Source organism: Pezoporus occidentalis, unplaced genomic scaffold, assembly GCF_034315485.1.
Source record: "Pezoporus occidentalis ecotype Australia unplaced genomic scaffold, CSIRO_AGI_Poc_V1 ctg239, whole genome shotgun sequence".
Lineage (NCBI taxonomy): Eukaryota > Metazoa > Chordata > Aves > Psittaciformes > Psittacidae > Pezoporus > Pezoporus occidentalis.
The window spans coordinates 105,863-132,954 of NW_026914275.1; the positions used below are offsets into that span (position 1 = coordinate 105,863).

The 27,092-nt window shown below is 44.4% G+C and overlaps 1 protein-coding gene across 2 annotated transcripts in view; it reads right to left on the reverse strand.

Annotated features, from left to right (window-relative positions):
- Positions 1 to 27,092, reverse strand: part of GPC1 (glypican 1) — a 199,506-nt gene that overhangs the window by 82,193 nt on the left and 90,221 nt on the right. For both annotated transcript variants that reach the window (XM_062622041.1, XM_062622042.1), the window contains exon 2: positions 15,062 to 15,220. In XM_062622041.1, the coding sequence (XP_062478025.1) occupies positions 15,062 to 15,220 (159 nt within the window). The remainder of the gene's footprint in view (positions 1 to 15,061; positions 15,221 to 27,092) is intronic.

Below are 27,092 nucleotides of genomic sequence, written 5' to 3' on the forward strand. Positions count from 1 at the left end.
TTTCTCCTGGCTATTGCTTATTTCTCAACTGCTCCTCTTTAATAGAGGAGTCTGTTTTTAACACATAACATTATCTTTCCTCTATCCTACTCCTTCCATGCATAATAAAGTGCATCTAAAGTACTTAAATGGCTGTTGTTACTGAAGGATGCATGCACCTCTTAAGTCTATCTATCTTCATAATACCTGTGGGAGCTGGGAAAGTCCTATTACAGTCTCAGGCTCAGAACATCAGAGATATTTAAGGGCCTGCCACTGAGATAAATGGGATTAGCTGCCCCATGGCTTTTCTGGCTCAGAGCCTCTGCTACGTCCCTAAAAATCACAAAGGACATCTTAAATGAGGCAGGGAACCACTCTTAAGACTCTCACTTCCTAGGCTGCAGGGTTAATTTCTGTGCCAGCTTTTCTTTTTTGATTTAGTTTTATGCTCTTAAAGGATGAAGATATTAGATAAGACAAAAATCATGTCCTTATTCTCTTCTGTCTACTCATACCGTAAAACCTTTCTATGCATACCTTAAAATCTTTCTATTGTTGTCATACACTGGCTACAAGCACTTTGGTGTACACTGTTTCACTCCTGCTCAGTTTTCTCTCAAAAAGCTCTGCATAATAGTCCACAAATAACTACCAAACCTCTTATTTAGCTCAACGCTCCTGACTGCCTTCCCTACAGAGCAGCAAATAGACTTTGATTGCCCTCTGCACCTGGCTTTGTTCCACAGAAGCAGTGGCTCTCCTGTAGTGAACTCTGCAAAGCAGAGCGTGCCCAGGTAAAGGCTGGGCAGATGTGGAGTGTCTGCACGCATGTACCCTTTCCAGCATGGCCAGTTAGAATGGGAATTTCCATCTTTCCTGGAGGGCTCCACCAGTTCCCTGCCTGATTCTGAGCCACAGATGTACAAAACACAGAGGCCACCTACCCACAAGGCACAATGGGAGCAGCCTCAGAGCTCCTGTCCTCCACACTTGGGAATTTGTCTAAACATACTTACAAATACAGATACCTATTTTGAACATCAAACTTCACACAAGCAAAGAGGTCTCACACAAGGTAACAGCACACACTTTTTATATAGAAACAAAACCCCACTGTCTCAAAACGGGGCTTTACACAAGCACATTTAGGTGGTCAAACAGGCAGCTACTGTGAACCTCTTGGGTGGGTTACCACAAGCACCTGGCCTCCTGATGCAATGGCAATATGGCCTTTAGTGGCCAAACATTCATCAGGACACATGGAGGGAGTACTTTTCCTTACTGCAACCACAGGAAGATGTGATTTTTTCCTCCATGGTCACTAAGGAGCCTAGTGTAACCCCAAAATACTGTTCCATTGAATTGCCACAGGCACACTCCTCCAAATAGAGAAGACATGGTATTTTCCACTTCCTCAAAGCAATTACCTCTTAAGATATGCATTAGTTCAATCTTTCCAGGATTTAAATTAAGCCAAGTATTAAATCATCCAAAGCTAACTACCTGAACATTTTCAACATTTTTCAACATCTTAAAAACAGACTGTCTTTGATGTTCATTACTTTAAAGCCACAGAATTTTGCCTGGAAATTGACCACTTAAATTCCCTAAAGTGGAAGCTGAGGAGAAAAAAAAAAAAAGAAAATCTATTTGCAGACTTAAATTACTATTTCATTATTTAGCCCATATGTGAAAAGTGTGTTAAGCCTGTCAGGTGGATTTTGATATTCACTTGAGGTACTCTAGGATGTTAAAAACATGGGGTTTGTACTAGGCCTGCAAACACAAGCACTGCATTTGCACGCGTGTTGGGAACAGGAGAGATAAAGATAAGAATTCCTTCTATAAAGGATTATATCCGGGTTTTGGACTTAACACTGTTCACCTTGCCTAAGGCATTAACATCTTTGCATGGTCACGCTGGTAGTCCCTCAGAGCCCCTATGAGTCCCACTCAGATCAGCAATTCTTGTAAATGAGAAATTACAAATTGTTCCTTGGATATTAGTTTTGCTAATTTGACAGTGTTGAAAAATAATTTTATTCCTAATAGGAGTTCGAAGTGTGACTGCTTCCTCGCCCAAATTGCCTGTTTGCAGCAATCCGAAATAGAACTATTTTATCAGCTTAGCTCAACACAGTGAATTTCTATTATTGGAAGAAAAAGAGCTTCCAACATCCGATTTCAGGTTCCAAATTGTTTCAGTTCATTGTGAATCTCTGGAAGTATGGAGAAAATGCATTCTATTTTCATGTTTAACACTACTACAAAATACCTTAAATCTGCAACTCTACAGATAAATGCCTGGGTTTACATGCAAAGAGGACAAAACTCTAGTGAAGTAATTAACAAGATTTACTGTAGCGCTACGACTGCACAAGAGACCTGGGAAGATTTAAATGTACCGTTGGTGGCTGCTTGCTTCCTGAGTTGCTTGGGAAGCTTCTGGTGCAGAGCACAACAGACATCAAACACTCCAATTACCATGATGAAAGTGCTCAGTCAACACGCTATGACCCATCGCTTGGGTCTGGCAGGGAAGCATTTTATCCATATTGCGGTTTGTGGTCTGCACAGGTATCGCCCGCTATCTCAAATGCTGTCCTTTGAAAATAAATAGCACAATAGAGACCTGCAAGTTTTAAACAGCACAGAACCCGATCTTTTTAGTCCCTTCTAATGAAAATTAATCACCATACTTTTTTTGGCTTGGGTTTTTCTTTTTTCAATGAAAAAGACTAAACCTAAACTGTGTCTGCCGACAGAGTTCTGTGTATCTCTCCTAGTTCCTTTAAATGTGCTTTTCAGGTTTGCAAGAAATATCCCTTTTCTCTCTTTGCCTATATGCCCCAATCTATCCCCTTGATGTCCAAACATGACTGCTGCTGATCAGGCTGTTTCCTCCTGACCACTCTCTGCCAACATCTCCCTTCTGTGTGCTCAGGAATATGCCTGAATGAAGGGTGTGTGCTACTGGTTACACACTATTTATATATTCCTCCAGTGATAAGCTGCCCCTATCTTCAAAGCAGTCACTTCCTCAGAGAATCCATCTGCTCTGCAAATGTGAAGTGCGCAAAGCAGCAAAACTCTCAGCCCTGATGCCCAAGAGAGACAACCTGTTAAAACTCAGCCTTTCCAGCTTCTTCACATCTAAGTTCTCAAGGTGGTTTTTCACCTTAACCACACAATGTGCACTTCAGTGGCCATGAAAGAGCCCCAGCAATTTCAACAGCCACTGTACCAGATACTTGCCATGAGTCATGTTTATTTAAACAGAAGGGAGGCTTTAGACTCCATATAAAGGGTCATGGGACTAGGAGTATGTCTTCATTTAGGAATGACAAGCAAAGATGCCAAAGAAAGAGCTGTTGTGAGCACAGGCCAGTTTGTTTCCATAGTCTGCTTCTGAGAGTGCTAATCTTGACCTTTTGCAGGGAGACGTTAAAGATTCCCCCAACAGGGATGCCTGGCTGTGCCCTTCAGTGCAGGATGAGGCATGCACTTTCTCTTCATCTCTGTGCCCCACCAGTTCCCATGCTAAAACAAGAGCAGCGGCTACCAAGATCACTGTCCTCCAGCACTGCAGTCACTTAATGGCCTTACAACATATCCCTTGCCACAATGCTTACCCGTGTTCTAAAGAAGACATTTATTCCCACAGCTGTATTTCTACAGTTGCGGTTCACTCAGCAGTTGGGTTTGATGAGATGATTTCTTAGACTGACTCATATTCCACCCTCAGTTTACCCAGACACACTCTTGAGGCAGCTGTTATCTGGGCAGCAAGTGCAGATTTACAGCAAGTACTTCACCTTTCATGCTGGCAACCTCCTGCCTTCCCTTTGAAGATCCATGAGGTGCCTATTGACCCTCTACCACAATCACCTCCAGAAAAAGAGTTCCAAACTGCTGCTGCAAACACTTCTAGCTCCTCCAGGACCACTACTGATCTCAGCATAGCTGATCAAATTGCTCCTAGCTCTCAGAATGAGTCAAGGAAACAGCCCCAAAAAGCTTAGAGAAAACAGTGGTGTGCAGCTACGGCAAGGAGAGGGCTGCGTGCTACAGGCTTGCTCTGAGCTTGGGAACTACACATTCAAATAACAGATAACTGGATCTTGTAAACTCGTTTCCGTTAGCTCTGCTGACCAATGGTTTCTTCCCCTGTTTTACACACAGCAGACAAGGGCTTGTTCTATTTTCCTTGGCTCCAAGAGATAAAACTGTATATTTGGTATTGTGTATTTAATTTTCTGGGTTTCATTCAAAATGATCTAGTCTGCCACAGCTTTATTCCCCAGTGCAAACCTGAGAATCACTGGGTCACGTCCTAACTCAGTTACATCAACTTATATAGTGTCAAAACTTGGCTCAGTTTTACAGAAAAGGCTCTTCAGTGAATCAGCTTCCCAGTAAATCCTCTGGGATGTCAATCCACAGGGTGGATCCTACTCCTGTATGATACATGTATGGTGTTTTCCTTGGCTAGGAATGAAACAGAACTGCTTCAGACACACAGTGCTTCAGCTGTATAAAATGTCTCGATTAGTGTTTCTTGTTTTGATTTCAGAAAGAAAAGGAAATTACAATAGACTCCAAATCTCTTTCTCAAAGCTGGCCTACATAACTAAAGGTAATTGTCAGCTTCTTAATAGCTTGGCATTTTCCACTGCACCTTCTAGAGGAGAGAAAAATCCAGGCTGAAGAACTATTCAATAGTGAATGTTCATCCAGCATTCTCAGTAGGCATTTTCCTCCTGTATTTAAGCCAAAAAAGTAAGTAATGTAGGCAGGAAGCATAGAGAGCAATTGCTTACTGGCGACCAAAGGTAAAAAAGGTCAAACGTTTATTTCCTATGTTGCTCCTATGAGTGCAGTGCCCAGAATCTATTAATTACATTTCATGGTACTCTGACTTGTAAAAGGGCATAAAATGTATTTATAACTCACTTAAATTCTTGGTAACGAAACAGTCATCCTACGCAGGACCTCTGCTAATCAACTGGAGACTTTCTGTGCATTAACTTTTAAAATGCACAAAAGCCCTTGTTTGTTTGCTTGCCAACAGAAATGCTTATCACAGTTTAAAGGCAACAACAAAGAGCAGCTATTTTTTTCTTCCCCTTAGGCAATAGTTTGAGGCTGTATCAGTTCACCTATGATGTCTGAAGTAGAAAAACGCAATTTCACCAGCAATGCATATTTATTATAACTGTTATTATAGTGCTAGAAGCTCTCAAGCACACTGGGCCAAACACTGAAGAAACATGTAATAGAAAGATCACCCCTCTCTAAAGCTTTTTCCATCTAAATATCCAATTTTCTCTCTTTTAGACAACAAGAAGAAAGGGGTAATCAAGTAAAGAGCTCTTTAAAGCTCTTTTTCAGTTAACAAATCATACCTGATGCAAATTGCTGATGAGCAGACAGAGAAGCTCCTGGACTACTCTGCTCCTATAATTACCCACCTCACAGTAACGTACCTTACACAAACCTTCCATGCTGGGGACCTGCTTTAAGGTGAATTTTGAGGAGATCAGCTAAACATGTTAACTAAATTTCCAAGGCTGAAATTAAGGGAGGGAGGCGGTGCTTTACAACAGGACCAGCAAACTGCCTTAACTTCTCTTTTTCCTCATTAGCTGTTCCTTCTAACCCAAACACTGTGATTCTGTGATTCTAAATCTGTCTTATAATTACAAAAGTCAAACATCCCCACACTTAGGGAAAGAAAAAACTCAAGTTGCCGGTGAAACCTTAATTCAGCTCCTTGATGCATGTGCATTATGATACAATCTTTAATTAGCCTATGAGGAAATTAATAATTATGCACTGAGTGCAGGATTTGGCTGCTGTACAGTAAATAATGCACCATGCTACTCAACAAACGATGATTCAGCAGCAATCATCTATCATACGCTCAGCAAGAGGCAAGCGGCCTGTGAGAAAAAAAAGTATAGTCAAGGATCACATCATTAAAGAGTGAATATCCATAGTTTATTTGTGCCAGAGAGGGAGGCACAAATTAAGACTGCATAAGAAATCTCTAGTCTTTTGCCTCACTGCTTTTTCATGATGAACTACGCAAGCATGGAAGTATTTAGTGTCTAGCAGACATGGTCAAACAGAAGCTTAACCACGTACCAGTTCAGGGACCTGATGGTGACAGCTTGGGCACTACCAGGAAGACAAACTATTTGGCCAGGTTGGATGGGGTTTAGAGAAACTTGGTCTAGTGGAAGGAGCTCCTGCCCATGGCAGAGGGCTGGAACCGGATGAGCTTTAAGGTCCCCTCCAACCCAACCCAGTCTGTGATTCTATTCTAAGAACAATTATATTTCTTTCAAAGAGCTCCTCAAGCTGGACAAAATTCAGGTTTGAAATAGCTATGATTTTTCTGAGCTGCAGAAAAAGCACACCCGACATTTAAAATACTGGCTGTTTTCATCATGGGTATAGCCAGCTGTACAGCCTGCCTGTTCACCTAAAACTGTGAAGGAGGAGGATTAGTTGGTGCTCCCAGGCTCTTAATGCCAGCCAAAGCAGTCAACATTACAGGAGAAGCAACACCACCTCCCCTCCACCACTATTAATTTGGAGCCAAAATTGGAGAACAAAGATACAGACAAGTCCTTGATTTACAGTGAATTAAGACAAACAGGATGCTCTACTTCTGCCCTCAGATGTCACAAATAAAGCATAAAGCAAACAAATTATTTGCTATATATTATTCTTGGGTATTTTCAGCTACACCCTTGCTTTTTGTAATGGCTGAGCATGGACGGGCACGCCAGAAGAGAGCCGAAATCCTGCTCTCAGGAAGGTAAATTCCAGCCATTTCCTCCATTATAAGTTTCCTACAGGCTGCCGCGCAATACTTTTATTGGCATTCATTAGTCCTTGAGGACCAATTTATTCATTTTTAGCAACATTAAAACAGAGGTTGCATTTTACAAGTGAATCGCTGCACTGCTGGGGCTGTAGGAAGCTGCTCAATTATCTCCAGTGTGTTAAAACCTGAATCCAGACTCGATATTCATCTTAAATTGTAATGAACATCATTTCCTCTAGCCTCTAACTGACAGTCTGATCCCCAGATCACAGCTGTCTCAGGGTTTTGGGGGAGGGAGGTTGGGGACTTTGGGTTGGTTTATTTATTGTTATCACTGCCATACAGCTTCTGAACCTGCAGAGCAGAGGCAGGCACCACTGGGGTGCTCAGCAGTGCATTACTTGCAAAACACTGCTGGGAATAAAACACAAAAGGTCGAAGCCCCCAGTATTCACAGTGAAGCTGCTCTTTGTGTATCCAACTTCTCCTTCATTTGGAGCTTCATTTCTTTTCAAGAACAGCTGGAGACCACAACTTAGCATTCACATTTAACTAGATATTTGTGGCATTCCCAAGTCAAATTAACAGGCTTGTTACCTCTTGACATGTACATAATACTGTAATATGTGTTCCCGACAATACCTATAAAGAATACAGCAATTCCTGAAATTGGGGCTTGCCCCATGTCAACTGAAATAAACACAACCTGTCTATGCATGCATATATATATATATTTATTGTCATATATTTGACCCTCTCCCTTAACTAGCATCTCCAAGCAGCTGAGTTTCAATAATTTCATGCTCTTGACTGTGCTGCTTTGAGAAAATATGACAGCCCTTATTCTGTGTGTAAGAATGAAAATCCAAGTGATCTTCATTACTGTCTTTATGGTAATTTCTCCTATTTTAATTTTGTTTCAGATGGAGACAAAAGTTCAGATGGGGCCAAAAGCATGCAAAAAATAAAGCTAGGTAACCAATAAAAGGGTGCTTTAGAGGGTGTTTTGGCCAAATCTGCAGGTTTAATGAGAATGACTTAATACTACTGTTTCTTCAGAAGTAGCTATGAACTGCTGGGTAAAATGAGGGTTTTCCTTCCCTCTTGACTGGCTAATTTCAGAAAATACAAGAAATAGAATCAAAATACCCCAACATAGCCTGGAAGGGAAATGAGGCACTGGAAAAAGCTCCGCACATATATTTCACCATGTTAACTGTGCTTTTAAATGCAAGAAGCTGTGGTGGTCTGAAGGGAGGAAATTAAATGACAATAGGAAAGCAGGAGTGGGGGGGAGAAGTGAAGCACCATTAATCAGCCAAGAAAAAAAAAACAGGTGAAATGTCAATCAGCAAAGGCATTCACCTCTTTCTACCACAAAGAGGGATTGTCTTTGGCTCTCCCCACAGATCAATTCTAGCATAGTTTTCATAGGCACAGAGCAGCTCCAAGCTCCCACTGGTACTGCTGGTACTCATGCTACATTCTACAAACCACCCCAACTCCCCTAACCACACAGGTTATACTCTTGCCCCCATTTATACAAGCTGTTTGCAGACCTTCTTTATGATTTTGATCATTATTTTCACTTTGGAAGGGGCCTTACATAAAACCCCACTTCTACCAATGATTCCAAAAGTATTTAGAGCCAGTGCCTACTCTTTGGCTGGAGGTGCTGAGAATGAATGTATGGAAAGGTCTTGGTTAATAAACCCCTTTGACATGGAATGACATGATGTCTTTTGCTCTCTTACTGGAAGAAGATCACTGCATTTTATGAACCAGAGGGGCTTCTGGTACTCCTGCATGTTACCCAAAGCCAAGCGACTTGAGCTGTTCGCACCTCTAGCACAAACCTATCACACGATATTTCATTCATCTCTTCCCTCCAGAATCCACTCACCCAAACCTTGTTTTTATTTGTTTGTCTTGCTTTTTATTTGTTTGTGGGTTTTTTTTTAATTTTTTTTTTTGCTTTGTGTTTTTAAACAAGGCCCTTGGACCACAGGTTGAGTCCAGACAGGCAGGATGCTCTGCAATGAACTACAGTAACAAGAAACTTCTTGGCCCTACAGATGTGCTACTTCAGTGCCAATAACTAATCAAGCAGAATCAACAGTTTGCTGCAAGCATTTCTGGTGAGAAAGAACAAAGTAATTCTATCATCTCCAATGAAAGCAGATACCTTGAAGTACTCAAAATAACACAACCTCCTATGTCAGGACATGCCACATATTTCAGTAGCACACTGTGTATGCTGATCTGTAAGTGGGGACAGCACCTTACCACTGAATCCCTTGATGCTCCCAAATTACTACAGCACCTGGCTAGGAGCAGAGATGTGATTCTTGGCAAATGCCAAGCTGGGGGGTAATTACCAACTCAAGAGCTGATTCAGAGCACCTATGTTTCTTTGCAATAAGAGTAGCATCTGAGCATCAGAGAGCTGAAGAGCTTCATGTGGAAACTGGTGGAAACTAGTAAGCCAGCTGGAAGATGGCCGAGTGTCAACTGGCAAGACACAGGCTCTTCTGCAGAGCCATTTCAGAAAAATCTCAGCTGTTCATCTCCTGTTCCACTGCTCTGACCTCCACCCAGCCATCTGGGTGTCATGCTTCTTCAGTCACTGAAGGCAACATCCAGTGCTTGCAATAAAATTTGGCTGATTACTCTGTGAAATCAGAGGTTTTCAAAGAGATCTGTGCATTGATTCCTGAATGTTAAAAGAGACACTTTCTTCTGAAAGGACTATCTGGACATCACTCATTTCTTGCAAAATATGCCTGTGTCATCCAGTATCTTGGAAGAGCAGGTGCCTTATTTCCTGTCCCCAAGCAGATGCACATTTCACTGTTCTCTGAGCACTCAGAGGCAGCTGTTTGAGTGTGGGACAAAACATGGTGGCAGCTGCTGAAACCGAGATGCCTGATCTACCTTTTATACCTAATCTGACTTCTGCACGGAGGAAGCAGCTCATCTCTTGCAGTGTGCAAGCCCTTGCAAGAGGCACCTCAGTGCAGCTCTCTCACCCAAGCCACTGCCTTATTTTGTTCTCTTTTCTTTCCACAGAAGAGAATATCGTGCCTGTGCCATCTGTTATGCAGAGTGCTGCATGCACACTGCAATGTACACTGCAGCACGCAATGGAGCCTTGCAGATTAAATGTGAAGAGAAGTGGTTGTGAGGGGAGAGAAAACTCCAGGTGCTGGAGCTGTTACAGGTGAGCCTAAGTGTTTACTTCCCTGAGGCAGCTACCTGTCAGGATTAATCTTGCCTAGCCCAGGAATGTGCCTCAGTAGATGCCGCACCCCATTCCAGGAAACCATAAATACCAAATGAGATGCTCAGCACCACACATGAAAGCATCTTCTTTCTGCAGGGGGAGTGACAGCCCAATGAGCATCAATCCTGCTTTGTGCAGGGCTTTTCTTAAGGTGGTTCCTTTGGCGGGGGGAGGGCGGTAGGAAGGAGGTAAGTATGGATGCTTGCTGCCTTCCTTCTGAGGAGGCCTCCAAGGGAAACCCATTATTTGTTTCTCTGTCCTGTGTCTGCCTGGGAGCCTGCTTTTTGATTTCCCTGTTAAAGGATGTTCTCTCTCTTTCTATCTTGTCCCAAAACCAACCCTGAGGGAGAGAAGTAGAGAGGAGCCGCAGAAATCACCTTTGATAGCCCCTCTTACAAGTACTTTTAATAATGCACCACAAAGGTGAAGCTAGGGGACAACTGGCCTGCTTCTGAATGATGCCACCCAAGACAATGCAGGAAAGGGCACAAAACAATTAATGAGGCACAAAACATGAGGTGAGCCATCAAGTCACCCCCAGTGTTCCCACCATGCCTGAGGATGCCCCAGAGGTCAGCGTTCTCGCACAGAGCTGAGCCCATGGCCAAAGCCACCAGCTGAGGCCACACACCACAATTTCAGGGGCAGAGCCCCAGTGAGGGAAGTTACCACAAGAAAAGAGTGTTCTCAGCTAATGATGGGTTTCTGGATCAAAAGCAATACATTCGAAGTCCAAACTTGAATGCTAGGCCCTAGGGAGCAGCCAGTGCTGATGCCAGGAGCAGTGGGAGGCAGCAAGCTTATCAAGTACACTGTCACTGCCAGAGGGACACCACTGACTCCAAAGTGCTCTGTTCTACAACCTTTGAAACAAAGGAACTGATTTCAAAACACAGCAGCAATTCCATATTCTGAGCTACAGCCAGCCCCTAGAAGATTTCTTTCACATTTCTACATAAACACTAACTTTTAGACAGCACTTCACCAAGGCCAAACCCCACGGTGCCACCATTGAACACTCACATCTGAGCAGTGGCAGCAGGACACGGCAAATATGGAGCAGTTGTGTTGAAGCAACAAGTTTGGGACACAGGCACTGCAGTCCCCGTGACTCAGATAATCACCGCTTTGGTCTTGCGCCAGTCATTTTCTGCACAGAGTAGTCCCACATCTTTCAGAACACACCTTTTGGGCCAAATCTGGGCCACCAAATTCAGATACTTTAAAATGTGGGGCTTGGTTCGTGTTATCATCAACTGAGAAAATACCTGCAAAATTTGGATTCACCTCTGGATTTTGTAGTCTGGGTTTAAAGTCAGTAGGGTAGGACACAGCTCTTTCTGTTGGGCTTACTCAGTTGCCTTAAGCATCCACACTATATGTAAATATGTACTATACACACGTATATTTACTATATGTAAATATATATGCCTCTCTCCCCAAATAGTCCTTCTAGGGGCTGAAACCCTACATACTGAATCAGTCAGTTCCTCTGTCAGAGACACATTTGGTTGAATTTTAAACAAGGAGCCTTTATAAATCTCTAAACTTTTAACCATCAGTGTGTAACAGCTTCTAGGATGTTCCCCACCTTGTAACATTTAGAAGTATGATTCATCTCCACAAGAAATATGTAACTGCCTAACTCTCAAATACTGTTAATTATCTGCACAGTCTGTGTTTCAGCATATGCCATTTCCAGCTACCAACATTGGACATTATGAAAGCTTTCACATGACATCAGCTTTCCAATGAGCAGCCACCTACAAAATACATAATTTTTAATCCGCTTTTGATTGCCACAGTTTAAAAATCCCAGAATTTATGAGAGCTACAAATTGCTTTTTAGACTATGCAGGGTGGAATAAAAGCCAAGATTATGGGTTTGGCTTGTTGATATTTCCTGAAAACATGAAACAATTCTGAAAGGACAGATTTGCTGGCTCACAGCTAAAGGTCAGCAGTGACACAGAGAGCAATCGCTAAGTGTACCAAAACGATTGGGAAGGAAAGATTGGCACAGCATTGCAGTATTATTAACAAGTGATTTAAGTGGAGACAAAAGGGGACAAGAGACAAGGATTAGACTCTGAGCAAGTGAGCTTTCATCAAGACTAGAAAGTCAGCCTTGCTCCTTGCTGCTTGCACCCCCTCACTGTCACTCGAAGCACCACTTCCTCTTGCTCTCTCTTCCTATCATATTTCATCTGCGTATTTTCTCTAAAAATACTTTGTATGAGATAAAGGACACTCTGCCCATGGCCACAAAGCGTTTGCCCCAAATGTAACCACTGAGACTGAAATAACAGATAATTCCTTGCAATGGGACCAAGCTGTAGCTCAGAGCAGAGGCACTCTGACAATTTAGGGCTCTACACACCACAACCTGCAAGGATGAATTGTTCTCCAAAGCAAAATGTTGAACACTGGCATGAAGAGTATTACTTCAGAGGCAGATTGCTGTGGTCTTGCTATTTTCTAGCTGCAGCTTCAGGGCAATTTACAAGTAGAGACTATTGCCTGTGATCAGCAGTGAGATTACAGAAGCAAGATTTGCTGTGATGAATCTAAACAAGACAGTTCCAGGCCTAAAGTTCGATGTGCCACACCTGTTACCAGAGAATATACGCATAATCTGATCTCCAGGCTGAAAGTACTACAAGAAAGGGTTGGACATTCCCATGCAGTGGAGACTCCCCCCACTCCTGAGGCCAAAAATTTCTATCATGAAGACAAGCTGTGCATTGATACCTCTGCAACCCCAAACCTAGCACTCTAACCTGCTGCTAAGGAAATTCAGCAAAACCAGGCATCCGATGCCAGAAAGATTAGAACTCATCAATCCCACATTAAAATACTCTTATCGAACAGCTCTCAACAGCACTACCTGCAAAAAGTCTTCCTTACTCTGAGATTCATTGCATTAACTGGAAGATAAGGCAGTTTCTACAGCATTGTTTCAGAAGCTGAGGTGATTCCATTGCCCCATCACCAGAAGTCCCTTCCCTCAATTTTAAACCATCTGTGCAGTAGCTAAAGGAAAAAACAGTAATGCTGCCCATAAAGTCATGCTTGAAACTCACACACAATATGATTTTGTTTTTTAAATCATGTCTTGCATGGATTATATACTCTATATTGATTGTAAGTGTAGTTAGGCAAACTAAAAAGGTATAATGGGAGCAGGAGACAACTTCCTGGCCTTGTGGGCTCAAGTGAGGTTACTTCCACTACAAAACACCAATGATCTGTGCATTATGGTCTGTTAAAGGAAGACCTAGCTTATTGAACAATTTCTTTGTTTGATGCTTAAAAGAAAATTGGGTATGCAGCACAGAAATAAAGCTCTATTCTTGTAAAATGCTGGGGAACAAAAACAAAGGAAAGTCCTTACAGCTCTAACTGACATCTCAGCACAGGTATCCCCCCTTTCATATACTTGGCTTTGCTTATGACTATTCTTATTGCTGTTACTATTACTAATGCACCAAAACATCATTCGGTGATGTAATGTCTTACTGGTTCTTATATTCTTCTCAAATGTTAAGCCAGTTCTTCACTAGGTAATTTCTGCTCATGCATATAATCCTCAAAGCTGCCAATAACTTTTACACTCTTAACACTGATAGCTATACAACTATGTTCTTTTCAGCGGTAAAAATAAAGAGCAGATATACCAGCCAATGCTGCAATAAGCAGTGGAGGGAGAGGGTGCCAAGGCTGGTGGAGGTTCTGCATTAACCCTGTGAAGGGCTGGATTTCAGAGGTCAGTGAGTGTGCTCAGCAACAGCTATACCAGGTCCCATTCAGACATCAGTCTGAGCAACCAGCATTGTAAGCCTCTTTTGAAAATCCTGGTTATCACTTTTGAAGGCAGATGAGAATCAATTAATTTTGAGCTTTTAATGGAATGCCTTTGCTGTGGTCAACCGTGGCCACACAGTTACAATGCATTTTGCAGAGATGCACTACCTTTTCTTTTCTTTTAGTATAAAAGCACTTAATCTTGGTTGTCAGGCCCCTGAAGGTCAGGCTTATTTCTTTAGATCTATTATCTACTGCTTGAAATTTTCAGTTCCACCTTTACAGCTATTATAGCTTCTTTCTTCAACTCCTTTTCACAGTAACTCCAAATGATGACTGTTGATAAAGTTAGGAGGACTGTGATTCTAAATGTCTGACCTTCTTTAAAATCTGATAATGGATACAGTTTCTGAATCATAGGTCATCTCAATTTTGCCAATAAACCATTTATTTCCAGTGGCCTTCAGACCTTGAGGCTTACTGTGCACTGCAGATTGGATTCTTTAGGGAACAATAAAAGCAAGAGAGCCATCCTTAGCCTTTGCTTAGCATGTTAGAAGGGATACTTTGGAGAATATGTCCCCAACATCTTACATATCACAGTCTCTAAGACCTTCACTGCTGTACAACATTCCTGATGTATGTATGAAGCTGAAAATTATAAGCCTCTAATGTGAACTAACCTTTTCATTTGCAATCTATACGGAAAGGACAAGAAAAATCCATGCCTCCTTAAACCCTCCCCGTCTACTGTAGGCTATCCAGTCACCTCTACCATATTGTTCAACTTACAGCTCAAGGCATAGTGCCAAATTTTACATCACTACCTCAAATGTTATGCTGCTGTGGTAAGACTCGATTACAACATGCTTGTAAAAGCTATGTCAGTGCCAAGATACACAACTTGTTGGTACGAGAGCCTGCCAGCCTCATTCAGTGGCTTCACTGAAACCACTGAAACAGTTCTCAAAATGACTGGGTCTTGCAAAACACTGCCAGAGGTACAATTCCTATTGAAGGTCAACACATGACACAAACTTTTGAGGAAGATGCAGAGGAAGGAGTGTCAAAGACAAATTCCTGACTCAAACAGTGCTTGGAAAGTTAAGCAAGTGTCTGGATCCTTAGCAGGGAGGAACCGAGTAGGTTTTACTTACTGTCAAAGCTTCTGTGCTGTGCTGTCAGGGTCATTTGCACAGAGCGACCAGCCTCTTTCATCATGGCTTCAAATTCACTTCGGCTTTTGTTTGCAAAGTTCTCCTCCATCTCACTGGTGCAGCAGGTATAGCCTTGTGGGCAGATTCGCAGGTGCTCCCCTGAAATGACAGAAAATGTAGTTGAATGGCCAGGTCTGGAAAAGGAACATAGCATAAAAATACGCCAGCTCCCCAGTAACCTGGACCTACATCAGGCTTTGTGTGTTTACTCCCTAATTTGAGTTATGTTGCATTAGCATAGCGGTTGGTATGAAGGCAGGTACAAATTTTCTCACTCCAGACTATGAAGGGAAGGATGAGTGAAGGAGATAAAATTAAAACGTGGGGCAAGAAGGGAAATACAGGTGTCTCCTGCTCCAAGTCTGCCCTAGAATTTGGCTCTGCCTAGAATCCCAGAAGACATGGAGGTCTGATTAAATGACATATTGGTTGTCCTCATTAGACTTAACAGGCATATCAGAACAACTGTTTGAATCTACTTTGTCAAAAAGTTACCCCAACTCCAACGTGCCCCATATCAAACTACCCCCTCCAACCTACCCTGAGAAGGCATTCCCATAACCAGAGAGGTGAGACAAGTGAGATGTTTTCAAAAGACAGATGTGCTCAAAGACAGATGGAATTTGGGTAGCTAACTCCCTTCCATGTTTTGACATTTTCTATGAAAAACTTATCTCCCAAAAAGAGATAAAATCACCCCAAAAAAGGTTGCCTTGACAAGATCTGATTGAATATATGCTTTGCTACAGGGAAGGACAGGAAAGGCAAGAGGACTGGACAGTCCAATTGAAAAATTCCTCAGTATGGGAGCTCTTCCTGCCCTCTGCAACCTCTTTACTGTGGAGAAGCAAGTGCTTGCATAGGCAGAGTCAGCAATAGTTAAAAAATAATTGCCTAAGTTCGCATGAATCCTTACAAAGGAAGATATATCCACCTGCAAACACACCCCGTGTTTCTCCTTACCCAGCAGTAAGAATTCATTTGAATAAAATAAAATATAAAATAAAATAAAGGTGATTTTTTTTTCTTTTTAAAGAATAAAACCCCTCCTTGTTCCAAGTATGCACTGAGATAAATTATGAAGAAGTCACCATGCATAACATACTTCGGTTGGGATTACAACCAAATGGTGTAAGACAGGACTGCTATCTTTGCATCACAGCTGAGCTGAAACATACACTTAAAATCACGTTTTGTGTGTGTCTCAACAGCTTCAAATCCTGAGCCTGTGCAGTCCTCCAGTGTATTTTAGGCATAAGCCATTCAGGATGAGTTTGCATTTTGCTGGCCCTTGGGTCCCTGCTCACGGAGCGCTCTGAAGCAGCCTCTGCAGGGTGCTGGGGTGAGCCTACCCTTGGAAAACAGGTTACCATGTGCACCTGCACTGATAGAAAAGCCTCCTGCCTATGTGACGGGAATTGCTGCTCACCAGCTTTTGTAGGAGAGGAACTCCCACCGGCAGGCCTGTGCCATGCTCCTGGTGCAAAGGAGATCAAGCAAGATGCTGCATCCTGTGGGCTCCTGTTTCCATTAGGGCACCCCCCCATCAAAGTCTCCGTGAGTACATCAAAGCAACAGGAAAAGCAGCAACTCGCTTCAGTATAGAAACTAAGAGTCAAACAAACACCATACAGAGCTCAATGCTCGCCATACCAAATGCAATTTAAGTTACAGTGCTTGGCTAAGCCTTTCCTTTCTTCATAAACTGGATTATTGCAACAGCTCATTTCTGTAATGTTGCACCGTGAGGACAGCTGACGTGTGACAGACAGGCAGAGAAAGGGAGCTGCAATCTTCTGACAAGACACAGCTTTGTTTCGTGCCACAGCAAATTGCAAACCTTCTTCTTGCCCAGCCCCTTCTGCCCGATTACTGCTGCCACAGGGCTTCTGATGAGGAACAAAGTTGTGCTGACAGTTGTTTTCCTGCACTATGCACCCTTCCACACTGCCCTTGGTGCTCTCAGGACAAAGCAAGGCCTTTTCAGCACCTGGCCTCTCTGGAAGGCCTATAAACAAGGAGGTGGATCCCAGAGGGTCCCAATGGTTCCCTAAGACTGCCTTTACCACTGCTGACTAACAAGTTGTGCAGATGGGGCCCTGGTGCTGTAAGCTTTGCACTCAATAGCACCCAAAGGTGCTCCTGCCACTCCTCTCTTCAGCACAACCTACCAGGGCTTGCAGGTTCAAGCCCCAAACAGCCCTTCACAAATGCCCTACTGTGGTAAACCAAGGTAAAGCACTGGGAACCAGCTCCTCAGGGAGCCGACCGCCAGCAGAGCCTGGCTGCGCAATAGCCTCCTCAGGGCCTCAAACCAAGCCGAGCAAAGACGGCGGCTGCAGCAAGGAGACACCACATGTCCATTGCGCTGCTGACCACAGGGGATCCCTGTTAGAAACAAAAGAAGGGGGAAAGTGTGGCCATTGCCTCTGGGGACAAGCAGGGCCTGCCTGCAGGAGGAAGGTGGACGGGAGGAAGAGTCCTGTCCTGTGTCTGAGCTCCCAGATGAACAACGAGGAGCAGCAGAAGTGTGAGGCGTGCTAATTACAATGTGACATGACCAGACAAACCCTCCCCGTTGCCGTGCCGGGCAAAACAGGGAGCGTGTTCCAGCAGGATGGCCCGAGTCCAACACCTCATTGTGCCAGCAGAGCTTCAAGTAACCTCCCGCCAGCTGGCACTGCCGAACAGAGCAGGCAAAGAGACAGAGGGGGAAACAGAGAGCAAGGGAAGAAGTCACATCCATAGCTAAAATTGCCTACATTTATACACCTTGCAACTCGAATGTGGAATTTTTCTAATGCTTGAACTCAGAGCTGGTATAATTCCTTCTGAAGCAACATTTGTCTTAGCTTTCTGCAGGCATCTGTATGGTACTCAGCAATACAGCATTTTATCTCGGTGGGAAGCAAGGTTTTTGTCTTTGTCTTCATTTGTCTTTGTAATTTAAACTCAGCACACACCAAACAGTCTCACAGCACTATGAAAATGCTTTGCTTGCTCTGCTATCTAACCTGACCCACCCTGGAAACAGTCACCATTATGGGTTAACCTGTCCTATTGACTCCAAAATAAACACACTCCAGCCTGTATTTTTGCTCTCCTTCCATTTCAAAGTTCATTTGTTTGCTGACTTGCTGTTATGCCATTGCCGAAGCTGCACCATGAATATCCCTGGGTTCACTTGGCAGATTATCTGCAGATATCTGTGGAGAGCTAGAGGTGTTTTATGAGGAGTAAATCTGCAAGGTGCAGTGTGCGCTCTCCTCTCCGCTGCTGCGCCAGACAAGACACCCCTTATATACAGCTGGCACGTTGCTAACTGCTTGCTCCAGAGCCCATACTCCCAGCCTTGGGAAGAGCTTTATAGAAAGCAAGTGAGAACAGCAGAGGTCAAACCGGCAGCAAGCAGAGGGCTTGGAGATAACGGATACAGTCCCAGTGATTCAGGCCAACTCTGGGTCAGACCCATATGAGTCTGTCACTGAAATGCAGCTACCTCTGCCAGACCTTGTCCTGCAGCCCCTCATCTAAGCAGGTCCTGCAGCAGGGCACAGGGGTGCCCAGGGGTGCATTTGCTAGCTCAGCCAATACCAGCTCCTGCTGCCTTAAGCACTCTGGATTTGAGATACGTTTGGAAGAGCAGATACACTTTGGGATGCTCCGCTTCCCTTCAGAAAACAATATGCTTGCCCAAGCCTTTGGCACCCAAAATGTGCAGCACAATCTGGGTCTTCCTGGAAGACCCAGCTTTCCTGCAAAGGCTGCCAAAGTAGGGGTGGGATGTAACCCACTGCCTTCATGGCCTCTTGGAACAGAGACAGGGCAGAGAATACATGAGAACAGCATTGAACAAATATCTCATTTATGATTAACTGCCCTGAAGTGGAAAGGAATAGGCAGGAGGATGATGACAAGAAAATATCAGAATGCAGTACTGAGAGAAGAGTCCTTGGCTCCTTTAACCATGTAACTAGTGCTATTTCTATCTCTCTCACAGGACATTGGAGATTGAATTCATTACAATGTTTGCAGAAGGTTTGGGGTTATTTGGATGTGTCAGAATACCTAAATGCAAATTATTACAAAATCATTCCTCCCAGAGGTTAATCTATTTCAGGCTGTGATAAACCTGTCATGATTCTTCTCCCCTCTTCCCCCTCCCTCTCCAAACTGCTACAAAACCTCATCTCATGCTCCCAGACCAAAACTGACCCCCAGCTGCCCCAGTCCAGACCCCCATGCCAGGACATCTACAGCCCAGAACCCCTCCTCAGGGTTTTCTGGTGAACATGGCACAGGCAATCAGGCTTGCTGAAGTCCCATCCTGCTGAAACCCCCTTGCCAGGCATGCCAGGACACAGCCCCCAGCCACCTAAACTCCATCCAGGCTAATGAGTACCACAGCCAGGACAAACCAATGTAATTCAGACCATGGTTTGAGGTCTTTTTCCTCCTTTTTTCTTTCTTTTCCCTCCTTTTTTTCTTTTCTTTAACCATGTCACAGTGTCTGCAGCTAAAGCAAAATGAGCCTGGAGGTGGCTCAGATGTTAAAAATACCTTGCAAAAAGATGGTGCAATGAAAGTGAAACCCCTTCCTTAGGCTTCCCGGTTTTTCCTGCTTCAGGTGTTCCTGTCCCCATCTCTCTTGAAATACATACCTTTAAAGAGAACATGATTTAGCACATGCTGATAACGAACTGACAGCACAGCCTCTAGCACTAGTACCTTGAAACCTGGTCTTGTCACAGATAATTCCTAGAGGAAATGGGAGTATCCCAAAATCATTCGGACTAGGAGACAGTCCCAGCTGACTGCCCTAGACTGAGTTCTTGATATCCTTTTCATTCTGGAGGCACTGAGAAACATCAGCTGGCAAGCTGCTTCCAAACCTATACCCCACAATATTGTGTAAGGTGTCTGGGTGTATGGCTGGTCTCTCACAGTAGCTGCTAACATCAAACCGAACCAGCTACCAGACTGCTCTATGAAGGACATTGCAGATGAGGAATTTTCCCCTATTGCAAAGGCAGGTGTTAGCTGAGCTCCTGCTTTGATGTGCAGTCAGCTGTCGGCAAAGTATGTTATCTTCTATTTTCTGATTCTGTATTAAGAGTATCGTCATTTTTGGCTTGGGATTGCACCTAATGTCAGGGAAGTCACAGTGGGCCTGAATATAAAGTACTGTATGGCAAATCTTCACCCTTTAATCAAAATGCACTAAGCCATGTTCTCTCCGGGGCTGAGGAAATGCATGGTGGGGCAGAGCTATCGGCTGGCCAAGAAGTCAGGGCAGAACATGGTCAGGAGGAAGGGCCACACTCATATGAAATTATGATTTTTCTGCCCTTTCACACCAGGAAGCACTCTCAGGATAAAAATGAGGTTGGAAAAGACTTTTCAGCTCATCAAGTCCAACCATTCCCCAGCACTCCCAAGGCCACCACTAACCCATGTCATTGAGGACCTCATCTACATGGTTTTTGAACACTTCCAGGGACAGTGACTCCAGCACTTCCCTGGGCAGCCTGTTCCAATGCCTGAGCACCTTTTTGGGGAAAACATTGTGCCTCATATCCAGTCTAAACCTCCCGTGGTGCAGCTTGAGGCTGTTTCTTCAATCACTTGTCACCTGGGAGAAGAATCTTCACACTGTTGTTGTCCCTCAGCCTCAGTGAGGTGAGAGGGATCGGGCTCCAGAACAACCAATTCCCATTTCCTTTGCCACTGCTGAGGGAATAGCTGGCTATCTCAAGCAACTGATAACAAGGGCATGAAGTCTTTTCAAGCTGCACAACAAAGGTCTGAATTTGCACTGTGTCAGCAGCTTTTATAATGCCTTACCATCTGACAGTTGATCAAATAGCTTGTGCTATCTGAGATGAACTAATGTTTTCGTTCCAGATAAAGAAAACAAGCTCTACGTTCCACATCAGTGATAAAAACAGCAAGCTGGAAAAATAGCTAGAGAATATGCTTACTCTGTTAATGCAATGCACGTGTTTAAGATGAAACAATAGCAAAACATTAAATGCTTGTTCCCACAGGTCATCTTTCAGACCACGATTATACAAACAGAAGTGAACAACCAAGAGCAGAGAATCTGTAAGATTTGCTCTTTCCACTCCTTACCTTCCTACTCCTACCAGGATTTAATAAACTAACAAAACACTGTTAACCAAATAAGACAACTTAATCTGGCTACTGCGTGGAGTTGGCTTCCTACCAGGTTTGCAGTGCTCTATAATTCCATTACCCTGACACAGAAATACCTGGATCGATTCACTAAGAAGTGCCATCCTCAGAAACCACTAATGAGTGGGAGTGCTTTGGGACTGCCCTGTTTCCCACCAACACAGCCTGTTCAAGTCCGGAGCCTGACTCCCAGAGAGCTGGGCAGGAGAGTGTGGGACAAGCTGAATGTGAATTTCTTCTGTGTTTGCTCTGCTTGTGCATTGAAACACTTGAGGCTCTGAGGCTGTCAGCTCAGTGTCATGCCTGCACACTGGAAATGTGGTATCAATTTGTTTAACCCTAGATCCTGATGTCAGAGGAATTTATAAGACAGGCAAACATGGGCAAAAAAAAAAGTTAATTAACAGAGGAGAAAGAGATACCTCCATGTCCTGGAAAAATATTAAGTATAGAGTAGATAGGAGCGCCTTCAGCAATGACAGTCTGAACATCCTAATGTCATCTGTGTATGGTACAATGGCAAACTGCCCAAAGGGAGGGAACAGAGAAAATGTCACAAACACTGACAAGAGACTTTGTCAGTCTCCGAATGCGCACTGAAAAAGATGCGCACGAGAGCACTTCCCCCATGTATTGCTCCTTTGGGGTTTGGAAGTGTCTTCCTGAATGGAACAGAACAGCCCTTCCCATCACCCTGCTCCCTCGGTTTCTCATCAGAGCCTGCCTCTGCCTCTGACTCCAAGCTGCATGCACACAGCAGCAGGAACAAGTACAGGATGCAATGATACAAGCCTGTGTTTAAGAAAAATACAGCAAACACTTTGTAATTTTCAGTAGAAAAGAGCTTTTTCAGCCGTTTGAGAGAGGAATGAAAGAATTAGAGCCAAATCTGCAAGTATCACAAGCAATGGAGGACCTCTGTCTAGCAGAACTGACTGAACACACCAAAACCCAATGCTCCTCAGATCCTCCTCTGGGCACTGGACCCATCCCTGGGGAGCTCCTAAGCAGCTCTCTGCTCCAGGAAAGGAGACGACCCATTACAAAAGGCTTCAAAGGGGACCCAGAACATGGTCTACAATTAGCACACTCCAAATAAATCAATCTTGAAAGAAGCCTTCAGTTCAGACTAAACCAGTTGCAAGCAAGGATCATGGAGAAACAGACAGGGAGCTCACTGTTCACTGTCTCTCCCCTCCCCTTCTCTAAAAACCAGAAAACTCTTAAAAAGCATCTTAGACAAGGGAAGAATTATCTTGTCTCTTCACATAACACTTGTGGGGACGTATTGAAGTTGTGTGTCATAATCCATCACTATCAACCGCTTTCAGAGTTGTCCTGAGCACATCAGCTTCTCACCAGATGTTTTAGTTCTCTTTTTTTCCCTTCTTCCTGGAACAAATAGTCTTTTGATACTCAGTTTGCTGCAATCTAAAATAAGACCAAACTGGAAACCTATCACTCTTATCAGATGCAGCTTCACTGGAGGCCTCATAACAACATAAATACATTATTACATAAGAAGCGAAGCAATTCATTAAGCAGAATCTTCTCCAGTTTCTTCTCAGAAAAATAGCTACTGAAGAAACTGCCAGCTCTATCCCATGGCCTGACAGCTTGCTGCCAGAGGGATCAGACTGGAAAAGGGATCTCAGTAGTAAACTGAGGATTAAAGATGCAGCTCCCACTAAGTCATTAAAGAGGTGAAAGCTTTTGGTTTATTCTCCATTTAAAAGAAAAAAGCTTCGGGGCAATAATCCATATAATCCATGCTAGAAACTTGAGGAAGACTTTGATCAAAACCAAAAGTCTTTTTTTCCAGACACCCTACTAAAGCCCTTCAAGGAAAATGGTGATACTACACTTTGAACTATTTTGAGATAAAGAAATTAAGGAGCTTCAGCCACCTTCTAAGATTGTTGCTCAAGAATGGGGGGTGCTTGTGGCCACTCCCAATCATTTCAGTGCAAATAACAAACCGGGAGAAGTTAGCATTTAGAGAACATTTCCTCCCAACCCCAGGAAAGCTGCTCAAGCAGTAGATGCTGGTGTGAAAACCATGAATACCACCTTTCTGGGTTTCAGATACATATTTAACACACGGCTCCTGCAAAACACTCCCTACATCTTATCCCTGCCAGCCTTGCAGGATGCTGTGATAAGCAGGATGTATCACACCAGAGGAGGATGAACATGATGCAGAAGTGGGCTGCCAAGGCTGCTCACCTTAATGAGCTATACTCCTCGCTGCTAGCTTGCCCAAGAGAGGACTGCACACTAGCTCCTGAGCACAGCTACAGGCATTGTTGGCAGCTCATTCCCTTCCTGGATGGACCACTCGGTGGATAAAGAACTGGCTGGATGGCTGCACGCAAAGAGTTGTGTGCAGTTCTGGTGCCCTCAACATAAAAAGGGCATGGAACTGCTGGAGCAAGTCCAGAGGAGGGCCATGAGGATGATCAGGGGACTGGAGCACCTCCCGCATGAAGACAGGCTGAGGAAGTTGGGGCTCTTTAGCCTGGAGAAGAGAAGGCTGCGTGGAGACCTCATAGCAGCCTTCCAGTATCTGAAGGGGGCCTATAGGGATGTTGGAGAGGGACTCTTCATTAGAGACTGTAGGGATAGGACAAGGGGTAATGGGTTAAAACTTAAACAGGGGAAGTTTAGATTGGATATAAGGAGGAAATTCTTTCCTGTCAGGGTGGTGAGGCACTGGAATAGGTTGCCCAGGGAGGCTGTGAATGCTCCATCCCTGGCAGTGTTAAAGACCGGGTTGGACAAAGCCTTGGGTGAGATGGTTTAGTGGGAGGTGTCCCTGCCCATGGTAGAGGGATTGGAACTAGATGATCTTGAGGTCCTTTCCAACCCTAACTATTCTATGATTCTTGCAGGAAGATGTGTATGTCCACGGAGGATCTGGCTTTCCAGCAACAAAAATCTCCCAAGGGAAAGTAAACAAACTAAAGAAAGCCTCCACCACTCTGCTGGTAACAAAGAAAATGCCTCCTGAGTATGCAAAACCCCTTGTCTTTAAATAGTTATTAAATAAACTAAGTTCTTGGATCTGAATCCGATTCTGAGAGCTTGCAAAACCAGAATGTCTATGCCAGGAGGTTCCTCAATTGTGTGGAAGACAACTTCCTTCTGCAAGTAATAGAGGAGCCGACAAGGAGAGGTGCCATGCTTGACCTCGTGCTCACCAACAGGGAAGGGCTCATTGGAAATGTGACTCTCCAGGGCAGCCTTGGATGCAGTGATCATGAGATGCTTGAATTCAAGATCCTCAGGACAGTGAGAAGAGCGTGCAGCAAGCTCACTGCCCTGGACTTCAAAAGAGCAGACTTTGGCCTCTTCAGGAACCTGCTTAGGAAGGTTCCATGGGATACAGCCCTAGAGGGCAGAGGGGCCCAAGACTGTTGGTTGATATTCAAGGATCACCTGCTGCTAGCTCAGGAGTGTTGCGTCCCAACCAGAAGGAAGTGCAGCAGGAGGGCCAGGAGACCTCCTTGGATGGATAAGGAGCTCCTGAGGAAAATTCAATTGAAAAAAGAGGCTTATAAAAAGTGGAAGCAAGGACAGGTGGCCTGGGAGGAGTACAGGGATGTTGTCTGAGAAGCTAGGGACCAGGTTAGGAAAGCTAAGGCTCAGTTAGAATTAAACTTAGCTAGAGGTATTAAAGATAACAGGAAGGGATTCTACAGGTACATAGCAAATAAAAAGCAGACTAGGGAGAACGTAGGCCCCCTCAGGAAGCTCTTGGGAAAACTGGCTACACAGGTTTGGAGAAGGCTGAGGTTCTGAATGACTTCTTTGCCTCAGTCTTCACTGGCAAAGGCTCTGACCAAACCACCCAAGCCTTGAAAGGCAGACACAGGGACTGTGAGAATGAAGACCTTGTGCCCACTGTAGGAGAGGATCTGGTTCGAGACCATCTTAAAAACCTGAACATGCACAAGTCCATGGGTCCTGATGAGATCCATCCATGGGTCCTGAAGGAGCTGGCAAATGAAGTTGCGAAGCCGCTGGCCATCATAGTTGAGAAATCGTGGCAGTCAGGTGAAGTTCCTGATGACTGGAAAAAGGGAAATGTAACCCCCATTTTCAAGAAGGGGAAAATGGATGACCCAGGGAATTACAGAGCAGTCAGTCTCACCTCTGTGCCTGGCAAAATCTTGGAGCAGATTCTCCTGGAAGGCATGCTAAGGCACATGAAAAACAACAAGGTGCTTGGTGACAGCCAGCATGGCTTCACTAAGGGGAAATCCTGCCTGACCAATTTGGTGGCCTTCTATGATGGGACTACGGAACTGATGGACAGGGGTAGAGCAGCTGATGTCATCTACCTGGACTTGTGTAAAGCATTCAACACTGTCCTGCAGGACATCCTTGTCTCTAAATTGGAGAGACATCAATTTGATGGATGGACCACTTCCTGGATAAAGAACTGGCTGGATGGCTGCACGCAAAGAGTTGTGGTCAATGGCTCAATGTCCAGCTGGACAGCAGTAACGAGTGGCGTCCCTCAGGGATCAGTGTTGGGACCGGTCTCGTTTAACATGTTTGTCGCTGACATGGACAGTGAGATTGAGTGCGCCCTCAGCAAGTTTGCCGATGACACCAAGCTGTGTGGTTCTGTTGATACCCTGGAGGGAAGGAATGCCATCCAGAGGGACCTCGACATGCTTGTGAGGTGGGCTGATGCCAACTTCATGAAGTTTAACCATGCCAAGTGCAAGGTCCTACACCTGGGTGGGAGCAATCCCAGGCACAGCTACAGGTTGGGCAGAGAAGAGATTGAGAGCAGCCCTGCAGAGAAGGACTTGGGGGTGTTGGTTGATGAGAAAATGAACATGAGCCGGCTTCAGTGTGCGCTTGCAGCCGAGAAAGCCAACTGTATCCTGGGCTGCATCAAAAGGAGTGTGACCAGCAGGTCAAAGGAGGTGATCCTGCCCTTTACTCTGTTCTTGTGAGACCTCACCTGGAGTATTGTGTGCAGTTCTGGTGTCCTCAACATAAAAAGGACATGGAACTGTTGGAACAAGTCCAGAGGAGGGCCACGAGGATGATCAGGGGACTGGAGCACCTCCCGCATGAAGACAGGCTGAGGAAGTTGGGGCTGTTCAGCCTGGAGAAGAGAAGGCTGCGTGGAGACCTCAGAGCAGCCTTCCAGTATCTGAAGGGGGCCTATAGGGATGCTGGGGAGGGACTCTTCATTAGGGACTGTAGTGACAGGACAAGGGGTAACAGGCTAAAACTTAAACAGGGGAAGTTTAGATTGTATATAAGGAGGAAATTCTTTCCTGTTAGGGTGGTGAGGCACTGGAATGGGTTGCCCAGGGAGGTTGTGAATGCTCCATCCCTGGCAGTGTTCAAGACCAGGGTGGACGAGGCCTTGGGTGGTAGGGTTTAATGTGAGGTGTCCCTGCCCACGGCAGGGAGGTTGGAACTAGATGATCTTAAGGTCCTTTCCTTCCTAAGTATTCTATGATTCTATAACTAAAGACTGAAGAAGCTAGGTTTAATGACACTTGTTAATCTGTAATCCCATTAATGTGAACACTTTTCAGAATTGAAAAGATACCTGTCATGAATTGTCTGAGCCCCACAAACTCAGGAGCACCCTTTTTTAGGTATTTTTTAAAACTTCAAGAGACTTTACCTATGTGGAGCTGTTGCCTTCTGCCATAAATTAGGAGTGCTTGTACCTCCTCCAAAACTCTTTGCTGTATGTGTTGGCAGGGATGTGGGAAGGTGCAGGATTGAAGGGGCAAGTCGT